The 14,516-nt window shown below is 39.2% G+C and overlaps 1 protein-coding gene across 1 annotated transcript in view; it reads right to left on the bottom strand.

Annotated features, from left to right (window-relative positions):
* MED17 (mediator complex subunit 17) overlaps positions 1-14,516 on the bottom strand; it is a 206,542-nt gene that overhangs the window by 81,014 nt on the left and 111,012 nt on the right. Inside the window, exon 9 of the mRNA XM_090373520.1 lies at positions 3,235-3,434. Within this exon, the coding sequence (XP_090229646.1) occupies positions 3,235-3,434 (200 nt within the window). The remainder of the gene's footprint in view (positions 1-3,234; positions 3,435-14,516) is intronic.

A 14,516-nucleotide genomic window follows, 5' to 3' on the forward strand; every position in this document is an offset into this window, starting at 1 on the left:
GATATAAGTTAGTCTGTAATCAAGTCACAAAGGTTAGGCAAGCGAAGTTTGATTACGAGAAATCCTTGGCAAAAGATTCAAAGAAAACAAAGACTTCTTTACTTTTTATTAGTGTGAGAGTTGATGGTGGTTGCTCAAAAGTCTCTCAACATTAGGCAACAGGCTGGATGAGGCCAGATGCAGGACATCATCTAAATGAGCATCAATCAGTTAAGTTCTTAATTTGCTCTTTGTGTATTTCATTTTTGAGAAGAGTTGCTCGCACATATAAGTAATACATACATCGATGCCATTTTTTTTCATGTGATCTACCAAATTGGTATATTTCCCAGACTCAATAAGATAGCTCCTGCAGAACTCCAGTAGAGATGCACCTTCTGCATGAAATTTGGATCTTAATAGATTGCTGCACTGCATCTCAACAAGTTCTATTTGAACATTTTCTGGTACGGCATCCACTTCCACGTCAAACAGAGTGGCAAACAGCCTGAAATCACCTGTGCATGAAAGAATGTCAGCAAAATGGGAAGAAAACTCAGTTCTCAAGTTACATATCACAGTCACAAATATGTGGGCATCTGCTGGTTTGGTCTCCTGGAGTTTAAGGAAATGAGTGTAGTTTGATTTCTCAAGCTGGCATTCCCACTATCGTAATTTTGTTTCAAAGGTGACACTGTATTCACGCATCTCATGTATCAGCAGGTTTCTTCCCTGAAGCTGCAAATTCAGGTTGTTTAAATGGGATATTAAATCCACTAGAAATGCCAGACATGAAAGCCGTTTGGGATCACGAAATTCTGAGGCATTCACATTTTTACTTTCAAGGAATGTAGCTATTTCTTTGCCACAGAGTGTATACTCTTCCTAACATTGCACCTTGACTGAGCCAGTGAACATAGAAGTAGAGCAGATCCCCGTACTGAGTCTCTGCTTCCAACAAACGTTGTTGAAACTGATGATGATTTAATCCTGGGCAGTAAACCTGGAGACAAGCTCAGGTTTACAGCCTTCAAATTTGAAGAACGTGATAGGTCCATCACGTTCTTCAAATTTGAAGAACGTGATGCACATATAAGTTTATATATATATATATGCAGTGCATTTTTTGGACTTTGTTTAATTCCAAGGCTTTCCATGTGTCTTTGGAGCAAAGCCACAACACCTTTCTTTTCTCCAACCACTGCCGGCAATCCATCGATTGTTACACATACTAGCTTTGATAGATCCAGCTTCATGTCTATAGTACATTTCAGCAATGCTTCAAGAATGTCTGCTCCTGTGGCAGTACCCTTGAACAAACTCCTCACGAATGTCAAAAGTTGAATTTACTCCATGTACAAATATTGCAAGCCAAGCGATGTCTTTGGTATCTCTACTCTCATTGAGTGCTTTTGAGAACTGGAAAATTTTGTTTATTATAGTCTAAACAATTTTTCACATCTGCTGACATTTCTTCTATTCATCGTGTAACTGTGCTTGCAGAGAGACTGACATTTTAAAATTTTCTCAGGACATAGAATGTCTACAACTGTCATCAAACACTCTTTCACAAAATCTCTGTCAGTGAAGGGCTTCAAATTTTCTGCTATCAACTTTGACATCATGTAGCTGGCAAGTTTATTTCTTTTTGATTCTGCACTTTGTTTCTTAAATACCAAATTGTTTTCTAGGCTCAATTTAAGTTTATGAAATTCATCCTTCCTTCCTTCCTTGCCCGCACATAGTGTTTGTTTTGTCTCATAGTGCCACTTAATGTTGAACTCCTTATTCACAGCAACACTTGCATGGAAAATTAGGCATATGGGCATGCCAAAGTGATTTGTAAAAAAGTATTTTTCTGTCCAAGTGTCTTGGAATATGTGGCATTTAGCATCCACCTTCCTGCATTTTGTTGCCATTGGGGTTTGCTGAAGAAAAAAAAAAAGAAATTCAAATGTTACTATACCTATAACTATTATAATTGAAGATAATGCCTCACAGTTTAGCTATAAATTACGCCACCATGCCACAAGTAGAAAATACAAGAAATACAAACACTGTTATGACAAACAAAACTCACCCAATTCAGATGAATCCAAATTAAGGCACAAAGTAGAAAGAGCAGTAGAGCAACATATGAAATTAAGGAGAAGGCCAAAACACAGGTGACAAGGAGATGGCAAACGAAAGAGTGACAGACATGTCTCTATGCAAGCTCCTCCCATGCCAAGCATAGCCGACGCAACAACAGCCGTGGTGCTGTCAGCTGCTGTAGCACAGACAGAAAACGGGAGCTATGGGAGATCTAAACCAATCATAAAAAATATGTATGAAAGCAACACCGTTCCCCGAATCTTCTAAAATCAAAACTCTATATGCTTCTTTTTTATTTCTATTTTTGATATTTATTTTTTTGAACAAATATGTATATTTATATACAGGCTCTTAACCCTGTCCAAATCATTACAATTTATTGAGATACTGCGGTTCTACATCAGGCCCGAGATAGAATTACAAACTTGAGATCTTTTTTAGGATCACCATGGGCTGGGTGGATATATTTCTTTTTGGGACTAAGGGCCGGATGACTTCGTTTGGTGGGCTAGATCTGGCCCACGGGCCGTAGGTTGCTGACCATTCGGCTAGACCATATATAGCAACCCATCATTATCCATTTATGAGGCAGAGATAGGGGAACCCCCCAGTGCCATAAGACCCTAAACACACCATCCATTTATGATTCAACTCCAAACTTACTTGCCTTTTCTTCTTCATTCTTCTCAACCATCTTTCTTCACATGTATTTTCTGAAAATTAGAAGTTCATATTCAAAGTAACCACAGGCTACAATGTAACAGCCCCGTTTGGTGGGCTAGATCTGGCCCACGGGCTGTAGGTTGCTAACCATTCGGCTGGACCGTATATAGCAACCCATCATTATCCATTTAGAGGCAGAGATGGGGAAACCCCCAGTGCCGTTAGACCCTAAACACACTATCCATTTATGATTCAACTCCAAACTTACTTGCCTTTTCTTCTTCATTCTTTTCAACAATCTTTCTTCATATGTATTTCCTGAAAATTCAAAGTTCATATTCAAAGTAACCACAGGCTACAATGTAACAGATTCCACTAAATGTTTTGTGCCTAAGATTACTATTAAAAACCATCCTTGTCACAGATATAACAACCAGACTAAAGATTACTATACACTGATTCTAGTTATCTATTCTAAACCCACATCCCCTTCCTTACCTTTTAGAAGATTCAAGAATAGTCTGCCTGTCAGATGCATCTGGTCCAGCAAGCTGACGGCATTTGCTAATGCCCAGTGTTGCAGTTGTAGGATGTGGCATTGGATGATGAAGGGCATTATAATGTAGTTCCCTTAGTAGCTGATGAAGGGAATGTTCAAGGACAGGTTTGTGTTCCATTTTTGATACTGGTGGATTATTCTAATCAAAATTAAAAATACATAAAACTCAAAGTATAAACTGTAATAATAAGTCATCATTATAAAAACAACAGGAAAAATTTGTCAAAAAAAAAAAGTGCCACCACATACACATTTCTTAAATGAATTCTGTTTTCTGGGAAATTCCAATTCATTAAATGAATACTTTCATCTTTTAAGCAATTAGCAACAGATCTATTCAGGATGTATTATAAATAATTTAATTCTGCAACATAGCTTGATAGAGAATTACAGAACTGGTAAAGGTTCTGAAACTAGTAGAAGTTCAGAACCTCTGCTAGTTTTTTTGATCATATGTAATTCACCATTCAGAAACAAGTTTTCATTTGATTCCATGGAATTATTTTTATGCTGTAGACAACTTCCCATAAATAGAGCTTTCATCTAAATAAATTTATCCTCTCTTTATTTAACAACCTCCTTTATCACAATAAGCATACCCTCATTCCTAAATCTTAATGATTATATAATTTATCAAAATAAGGAAATTTAATCACAAAGATGGCCAGTGATGAGCATTATATATGGAACTAAATCAAGTATTATTACAGATAAGAGATCTATTCTATGTTGTCAGTGAAGGTGTTAATATTTCTCTTTTTATTAGCTAATTTAGTTTCTAAGTTTTGCTCTGTGCATAAAGGAAAGTACAAACCAGAAACAGAATTTCGGTATCAATACTCACTCATGAGACAAAACATCTACTATCAACATGAGACAAAACATGACCATCTACCTAATAGTGTGTTGAGCTGCCTTTCACCATGATAACTGCACATGGCTCAAGCGTACATTTTTTATTTTTACCTGGCTCTTCCTCAAAGTCTAGATGGCCTGATCTGACCTGAGTCCGAATTTGTTTTTCAAATTCATTCCCCCGAACCAATTTTTATCCCACCCCGATTGAAACTTTTTATCTTTGTTATTTAGTTTTCAAGAGCATTACCAACTAAGGCCATATTGCTCCGGGATATGCGGTGATCATTCCCTGACCTTTCCGCATCCTCCGTATTTGGTGGAAACTTTTTTTATACAAATAAAATCACCAGCATTACTTTGAAGTTACATAATAATAAAAAAAAATTACTTTCAGATTCAACATTCAATATTAATAATTATCCAAAATAATTATCAATATTAATTATATAAAAAAGAAAATATAATAAATTTTCAATTTACCATATTTAATATAATTCCAAAATGAATATTGATATCCACCTCTACTTAAATTTAAAAAATTAGAACTGACTTTCACTGGCAATTCTCACTGTATGAATATACACATGTAAGCAATCATCTTACCCATATTTCTAAATTATTGGTCAATATTGGATATAGCAAAGAAGCAGTTAGAAAGTGTTATAAACGAATGTTCTTAGAATTGAGAGTAGTTCAACCCAAAATCTCAGATGTAGTAGAACTAGGGATTAACGGTATCACACTTTTAAGAAATACTGTATACTGTACACATACAATTAAAAAGGGACCCACTGGCAGTGGGGCATAATGACTCATATCATACTTTTGATTTAATGTAAATTGCAACTTAATACCCGCTAAAGGGTGAGCAAAAATATACACCAGGTCATTTCTACGAAAGAGTACAAATTTCAGTGAATTCTGGAGACGCTGGCAAAGTGTACCTTATTTGTCATTCAACAGACAACTAATACACAAAAAAATATTTATATAAGAGATAGCCCGAAAAAGTCCAAAATGTTTGAAATAACAATTTACAATTATTGGTACCTGACCCAAGCCCGAACATCCTTTGTGTTACCTGACCCGAGTGCTAGGCCTGGACCTGTGCAGACTAGCTGGACAGGATCCAAGATTTGGCAATGAAGCAAGGCACTGGTGGACTGGCAAATGCTACATTCCATTGCAGCCCACATATTTTCAATGGGACTGACGTTGGGAAAAACTGAAGGCCAGAGGAACACAAAATGCTTGAACATAATCCTTGAACCATTCCTGCATAATGCAGACCTTGTGATATGGAGCACTGTCTTGTTGAAAGAGTCTAGTGCAATCTGGATACACAATCATTATGTAGGGTAAGCCTGGTGGTGAGCGTGTATTTAACGGGATGAGGGGACCCAGTGATGTCCATGAAAACATGTCTCAAACCATGATACTACCACCACAGGCCTGTTCTTGCCAAACTGTGCAGTCTGGTTGCAGCTGTTCACCTGCTTGCTGTTGAATACACACCCATCCATCACTGTAATGGAGCTAGAACCTTCATTCATCAGACAAGGCATCTCTTTTTCAGTCATCCAATGGTGCTCCTGTGCCCAGTGAAGGCAGAAGTGTCAATGACAGCCAGATGAGCACACGAACAAGTTGCCTACACAGTAGGCTTATCCACAAGAGTGTCCATTAGATGGTGTGCTCAGAAACATTTCTCTGTTCACAATGGTTGTAGTTTGCCATTAATTAAGGGATCATGACCAAACTGTTTTCTCAGACAGCACATGTCAACTGCCATTCACCCAACTATTAACCAGTGATAGTCACCCTGCCCAGGCACACTGGATGGTTGAATGACCATTTCTGCCACACCTTCACTATGGTGCCCCCCTTGAAAAGCTGACAATGCCTGTGGTTGCCGATATGCTGGCCATGCCATCATAGCATCACAAATCATTCTTCATTCAAACCCTGTCAGATCCTCCCCTTTCCCCATTGTAAGGGATTCATAATAATGAACAGACAGGCACCAACAGTGCCATAATTATGTATGCTGTGCCAGTCAGTGATATCACTGCCAGGTATTGTGGGATGCAACCACTCGCAGAGGCAGGAGTGGGGAGTGGTTGTAATTTTTTGGCTCATTACTGTTTATATATATATATATATGAAGCATGATTGATAAGCATGTGCTTCTGTGACAATTCAGTAGGTTTGCTACTTGTCAATGTTAGAAGTTCTGGATTCAAATCCTATTGGACACTGGAGGAATTTTTAAAGGTTGCTTTAACTATGGTTGTAATTGCAAAAACTGTGAAATTATTCTTCCCATCTGGTTCCTTTGTGATGACCCCATAGCTGCTAATCACGCTGACCATGCATGATCTTTCCATAACACATCTTTGTCATGATTGTCTTATAGATTAGTTCCTATAGAGATAATCTTGAATCACTTCTTTAACTACTGACTAAATTATTTGCCCCAGTACAGTAGTCAAGTCTGTAGTTACTAGGGCTGTTGATTATGTTAAGTGATGCAATTAATGTGTTTATTTTAATAACAATTAAAATTTTTAATTGTAAGATTAAAATCTAATGTCGAATGCATCTGGGACTGAAATATAGCAGAGGATCTTGCTAAGCAGAGAATCATCAAATGCTTTTTCTGAGAGGTGAAAATTGTAAGCAATAGTGGAAGAATTAATTTCAATCAGAATAATCTCGGTTTTGACATTTTTATATCAAAAATGTATATTCAAAGCAATGTCTGCTAAATTAAACTTTGTATTAGAGCATATAAAAGGTTACCAATGAATGTTTTTTTTAGATGCATTACCATTTCAGTTGTGCATTTTAGTCGGTAAGCATGTTTAATAAATAATTCATGCACACAATGGTATAAAGTATTTCAGTTGGGTGGGCCTGAATCTTTTAGTTGAACTTTTCAATTTACTTAACTGTAAAAATTTTTGTTTTTAATATTAACGGTGACGATGTTACCAACAGTAAATTCTAAGTGGGAAGCATTCAAGGAATTAATCGTGGATGCTACTAAAAGTTTCATACCTATTAAGAAATATTGTTCATAGTTATCTAATGAACTAATGAGACTCGTAACAGGGAAGAAAAATGCATGGGATGCATGTAAATTATCAAGTGACTCATAAGCCTATGGCAGATATAAGCTAGTCTGTAATCAGGTCACAAAGGAGGTTAGGCAGGCCAAGGCAGATTACGAGAAATCCTTGGCAAAAGATGCTAAAAAAAACAGCAAGGATTTCTTTACTTATATAAACTCTAAAAGGAAGGGGATGAATCTGATTGGTCCACTTGACATCGATGGTTCGACTGTTGATGATCCTGCTTAGATAGCAAACAAACTGAATGAGTATTTTGCATCTACATTCACACATGAGGAATTATTAAGGTTTGAAAATGGCAGAAAGTTATCAAATTGTAGCAGGATACTTAATGATTTTGTAATAACTGAGAGCAAAGTGGAGGAGAAATTGTTGAAATTAAACATAAGAAAAAGCACTTGGGGTGTATGGGTTCTATCCAGTTATATTAAAGGAGGCGGCAAAGCAACTAAGCAAACCCTTAGCTATAATTATGAGAGCATCCTTGGAGTCAGGGGAGGTTCCCAAAGAGTGGAGATGTGAAAATGTATCCCCAATTCACAAAGGAGGATCGAAGGGTGACACGGTGACACCAGTAATTACAGACCAGTTAGTTTAACTTCTGTTCTGGGTAAAATAATGGAGTCACTGGTTAAAGATGCATTGCAGTATCATCTAGACAAGACTGCAGCAATAATTCAGACATAGCATGGGTTTGTTTAGGGAAAGTCTTGTCTGACAAATTTGATAGGATATTATGATGTGGTTACAAAGGAACTGGATGCAAAAAATAATTTTGATATCATATATTTGGATTTCAGGAAAGCTTTTGACACTGTTGCGCATGAAAGACTATTGTACAAATTGGAGCAGAATGGTATTAAGATGCTGCTCTTCGTGGACTAATGTTATTAGTGGAGTCCCACAGGGTTCAGTGTTGGGTCCACTGTTGTTTTGTATATTTATCAATGACATTGATGAAGGTATATCAGGCTTAGTGTCGAAGTTTGCAATGATACAAAGGTTGGCAGGGTTGTTAATGACAGTAATGGCAGTGTGCTACTGCAACAGAATCTAGATAATTTGGGCAGATGGGCTAAGAAGTGGCAACTGAAGTTTAACCTTGACATATGCAAAGTACTGCATATGGGTAGAAGTAACCACAGAGAAACGTACCAACTGTGTGGTACTACACTTAAGGTGATAGAAAATGAAAGACCTGGGAGTAATTGTGCAGGCAGATATGAAGTTTTCTGAGCAATGCAGACAGGCTGCCAGGGCAAGTCATGGGGTTTTGTCAATGATATATAGGAATTTTTCTTGCAGGGAAAAGGAGGTGATTATCCTCTGTATAAAGCAATGGTCAGGCCACGCCTTGAGTACTCCGTACAGGTCTGGAGGCCTAATTTTAGGAAGGATGTAGATTTACTTGAGCCTGTACAGAGAAGGGCAACAGGATTGCTGAGGGGAATGAAAGGATCCTCTTACCAAGAGAGGCTTAAGTTCTGCAAATTGAAGTGGCTGGAGACTAGGCACCTGCGCGGTGATCTGATTGAGGTGTATAAGGCCTTAAATGGGTTGAGCACGCTGAATTAGCATTAGCATTAGTAGAGGCATTTGATGCAAGAAAGCAAGCTTATGCAGCATCAGCCAAAAAAAAAAAAAAAAAAACCCACTTCCACTTCACCCCTCTGTTCGTTCAAAATACCTGTCCAGCTGAGCCTTAAACTTATTTAGGCTATCAATCTCCACCACAAGGGATGGAAGTCTGTTCCACCAACCAACCACCCGCTGGCTAAAGGCAAATTTCCGCACGTCTATCCTACATCTGTCTTTCCTCAATTTGAATTTATGCCCTCTCAGGTGATTTTTCTGAGCTAGAGGAAGAATCCCATCAGCATTGAGCATGCTTAAACCATTCAAGGCTTTATACACCTCTATCAGATCACCTCGCTGGTGCCTAGTCTCCAGACACTGTAATTTGCAAAACTTAAGCCTTTCTTCGTAAGAGCACCCCTTTGTTCCATTCACTAATCTTGTTGCCCTTCTCTGTACTCGTTCCAGCAGCTCTACATCCTTCTTGAAATGAGGCCTCCAGACCTGTATACAGTACTCTAGGTGTGGCCTGACCATCGCCTTATACAATGGAATAATCACCTCCTTATCCCTGTTGGAAAAATTCCTGTATATCATTGACAATGCTCCATGAGCTACTCTTGCAGCCCGTCTGCACTGCTCAGAGAACTTCATATCTGCCTGCACAACCACCCCCAAGTCCCTTTCATTCTCTACCACTGTCAGTGTAGTACCACAGGGTTGATACGTTGCTCTGGGGTTGCTGTTTCCCATGTGTAGTACTTTACATTTGTCAATGTTAAACTTCATTTGCCACCTCTCAGCCCATCTGCTCAACCTTTCCAGATCCTGTTGCAGCAGCATAGTGTCAGTAGTGTCCTTGACAACCCTGCCAACCTTTGTATCGTCTGCAAACTTGGACATTAAGCCCGATATACCATCATCAATATCATTTATAAATACAGAAAACAATAATGGACCCAACACTGAGCCCTGAGGGACTCCACTAATAACATCAGTCCACGATGAGCAGTGTCCATTGATTACCACTCTCTGTCTTCTCCCCCTCAACCACCCCTTTATCCATAGCAGCAATTTGCCTCCAATGTCACACTGCTCCATTTTGTGTAGCAGTCTTCCATGTGCAACAGTATCAAAAGCCTTTCTAAGATCCAAGTATATAATATCAAAGTTATTCCCTGCATCCAGTTCTTTTGTGACTGCATCATAGTATCCAATCAAGTTGGTCAGGCAAGACTTCCCCTTAACAAAACCATGCTGTGTCTGAGCTATAACTGAAGTCTTGTCTAAATGATCCTGCAGTGCTTCTTTAACCAGTGCCTCCATTAATTTTCCGGGAACAGAAGTTAAGCTCACAGGTCTATAATTACTTGTGTCAGCCTTTGATCCTCCTTTGTGAATTGGGGTCACATTTGTACATTTTCAGTCTATGGGTACCTCCCCTGAGTCCAAGGAAGCTCTCATAATTATGGCTAAGGGTTTGCTTACTTCCTTTGCTGCCTCCTTTAATATAACTGGATAGATCCCATCCACCCCGGGTGCCTTTCTTGTGTTTATCTTCAACAGTTTCTCCTCCACTTTACTCCCAGTTATTTCAAGATTCTGTAGCTTACTGCTAGAGTTGAATACACCTCTGGCATTCCCCTCGCTGAATAACTCCTCATGTGTGAATGTCGATGCAAAATATTCATTTAGTTTGTTAGCTACCTGAGCAGGATCATCAACACTTGACCCATCAATATCAAGTGGACCAATCTGATTCATCCCCTTCCTTCTAGAGTTTACATAAGTAAAGAACTCTTTGCTGTTTTTCTTTGCATCCCTTGCCAAGGATTTCTCGTAATCTGCCTTCGCCTGCCTAACCTCCTTTGTAACTTGGTTGCATATCAACTTGTATCTATCATAGGCTTCTGTGTCATGTGTTAATTTGTATGTATCCCATACATGGTTAAATGGGTTGAGCGGTTAATTTGTATGTATCCCATACATGGGTTAAGAGGGTTAAACGGGTTAAGAGGTTAATTTGTATGTATCCCATACATGGTTAAATGGGTTGAGCACGCTGAATTCTGATGCGATCCTTCCACTTGTTCAGATTACGAACTTAAGGGGGCATAAATTCAAATTAAGAAAAGACAGAAGAATAGATGTGTGGAAATTTGCCTTTAGTCAGCGGGTGGTTAATTGCTGGAACAAACTTCCATCTGTCGTTGTGGAAGTTGATAGGTTGAATAAACTTAAGGAGGAACTGGACAGACATTTGGAGGGAATAGTGTGATTTTTTTTTTTTTGGCTGATGCTGCATAAGCTCATACACATGCTTTCTTGCATCACATGCCACTACTACTACGACACATGGAAAGAAGTTGGTGAAAAAAAAAAATCTTGTATTCTATGCTATATCTGTCTTAATTTAGTTTTGTAGGACTAACTGTAATGTGATGCTATCCCAATCCACAGGCATTATGATGAACACAGTAAGCTCAGGAGAGATGGAGTTTTGTGGGGGGGGGGGGTTCCTAGGCTTCTTATCTAAAGCTGCCTGAAAGGGATCAGATCATAAATGGAGCCTTAGCAAGCCCAGGTGGATGCTTAGCCCAGTGATATGAGATTCGCATTAATACTTGCATTACAATGGACAAAGATGCAAGAAATGAAAACTTATTCTGCATTAGATGTAGATTCCGGAGAGAGATGGAGGGGGAGAAGAAGGAGGATATGCTTTATATCAAGCATTGCTTGAAAATGACCTGATGATAAATGGAGTCTGGGCAAGCCAAGATGGATGTAAAATTTCTGTGCTCTAAGATTAATATTGGTACTACAATAGCCAAAGCATACAAAAAAGCTAACTTATTCTGCATTTGGAAGGGGGGGGGGGGGGAAACAATCATTTATACTACTCCCAATGCTAGTAAATCCACATCCAGTTCCATCTTGAATAATGAACTTGCTATCCTGACCATTTTCAAAAATTTAAATAACCTAAATTAAATACCAAAAAGACAGAATATTGGAATTGGGATGTAGTTGGTATTTTTAAGTCTTTTTGATTATACATCAATTCCTTGAACAGCATTACTGAGCTCCCAGTATAGCCAGCTTCACTATAACCTTAAGGTCCCCAAAAGATCATTAAAAAAAAGAGGGGAACTGATCCATGTTAGCATTAGTAGAGGCATTTGATGCAAGAAAGCAAGCTTATGCAGCATCAGACAAAAAAAAAAAAACAAAAAAAAAAAAAAAAACCACTTCCACTTCACCCCTCTGTTCGTTCAAAATACCTGTCCAGCTGAGCCTTAAACTTATTTAGGCTATCAACTTCCACGACAAGGGATGGAAGTCTGTTCCACCAACCAACCACCCGCTGGCTAAAGGCAAATTTCCGCACGTCTATCCTACATCTGTCTTTCCTCAATTTGAATTTATGCCCTCTCAGGTGATTATTCTGAGCGAGAGGAAGAATCCCATCAGCATTGAGCATGCTCAAACCATTCAAGGCTTTATACACCTCTATCAGATCATCTCGCTGGTGCCTAGTCTCCAGACACTGTAATTTGCAAAACTTAAGCCTTTCTTCGTAAGAGCATCCCTTTGTTCCATTCACTAATCTTGTTGCCCTTCTCTGTACTCGTTCCAGCAGCTCTACATCCTTCTTGAAATGAGGCCTCCAGACCTGTATACAGTACTCTAGGTGTGGCCTGACCATTGCCTTATACAAGGGAATAATCACCTCCTTATCCCTGCTAGAAAAATTCCTATATATCATTGACAATACACCATGAGCTACTCTTGCAGCCCGTCTGCACTGCTCAGAGAACTTCATATCTGCCTGCACAACCACCCCCAGGTCCCTTTCATTCTCTAGCACTGTCAGTGTAGTACCACAGATTTGATACGTTGCTCTGGGGTTGCTGTTTCCCATGTGTAGTACTTTGCATTTGTCAATGTTAAACTTCATTTGCCACCTCTCAGCCCATCTGCTCAACCTTTCCAGATCCTGTTGCAGCAGCATAGTGTCAGTAGTGTCCTTGACAACCCTGCCAACCTCCGTATCGTCTGCAAACTTGGACATTAAGCCTGATATACCCTCATCAATATCATTTATGAATACAGAAAACAATAATTGACCCAACACTGAGCCCTGAGGGACTCCACTAATAACATTAGTCCACGACGAGCAGTGTCCATTGATTACCACTCTCTGTCTTCTCCCCCTCAGCCACCCCTTTATTCACAGCAGCAATTTGCCTCCAATGCCACACTGCTCCAATTTGTGCAGCAGTCTTCCATGTGCAACAGTATCAAAAGCCTTTCTAAGATCCAAGTATATAATATCAAAGTTATTCCCTGCATCCAGTTCCTTTGTGACTGCATCATAGTATCCAATCAAATTGGTCAGGCAAGACTTCCCCTTAACAAAACCATGCTGTGTCCGAGCTATAGCTGAAGTCTTGTCTAAATGATCCTGCAGTGCTTCTTTAACTAGTGCCTCTATTAATTTTCCTGGAACAGAAGTTAAACTCACAGGTCTATAATTACTTGTGTCAGCCTTTGATCCTCCTTTGTGAATTGGGGTGACATTTGCACATCTCCAGTCTGTGGGTACCTCCCCTGAGTCCAAGGAAACTCTCATAATTATGGCTAAGGGTTTGCTTACTTCCTTTGCTGCCTCCTTTAATATAACTGGATAGACCCCATCCACCCCGGGTGCCTTTCTTGTGTTTATCTTCAACAATTTCTCCTCCACTTTACTCTCAGTTATTACAAGATTCTCTAGCTTACTGCTAGAGATGAATACACCTCTGGCTTTCCCCTCGCTAAATAACTCCTCATGTGTGAATGTCGATGCAAAATATTCATTTAGTTTGTTATATACCTGAGTAGGATCATCAACAGTTGACCCCTCGATATCAAGTGGACCAATCTGATTCATCCCCTTCCGTCTAGAGTTTACATAAGTAAAGAACTCTTTGCTGTTTTTCTTTGCATCCCTTGCCAAAGATTTCTCGTAATCTGCCTTCGCCTGCCTAACCTCCTTTGTAACTTGGTTACAGATCAACTTGTATCTATCATAGGCTTCTGTGTCATGTGTTAATTTGTATGTATCCCATGCATGTTTCTTCTCTGCCATATGCCTCATCAGTTCATCTGACATCCACTTAGGCCTCAACCTTTTGCATTTGCTGTTGGTAACATCATCAGTTGGTCCCACTGTATAGAATTTAAATACTGTCTCAGTCCAGTATACTGTCGTAGTCGCCTTTACGAAAGCAATAACCCTTCCCTTTACCCCTAATGGTAGTTACCTCTTTGAGTAAATCCCACTTCAGCACACTGTGATCACTGCCACCTAGTGGTTCATTTATCTGCAGATTCTTAATGCATGAAGAATCATTGCTGATAATCAAATCAAGAGTATTACTCCCTCTAGTTGCCTCCCGAGCATGCTGATGTAGAAGACAATCATCCAATAAATCCACAAAAGCCTTGCTAGTGTGTGAGTGACCAGCCCCCAAATTCCAGTCAATATCTGAGAAATTAAAATCTCCCATTATAATACTCTCTGATTTACTGGCCCACTCTATTTCCCTGTACAGTATCTTATTATACTCATCAGAGTCATTAGGCCTATAGCACACTCCTACTCTCAA

This window comes from Mastigoproctus giganteus, chromosome 5, assembly GCF_048544385.1.
Source record: "Mastigoproctus giganteus isolate SK-2022 chromosome 5, ASM4854438v1, whole genome shotgun sequence".
NCBI lineage: Eukaryota > Metazoa > Arthropoda > Arachnida > Uropygi > Thelyphonidae > Mastigoproctus > Mastigoproctus giganteus.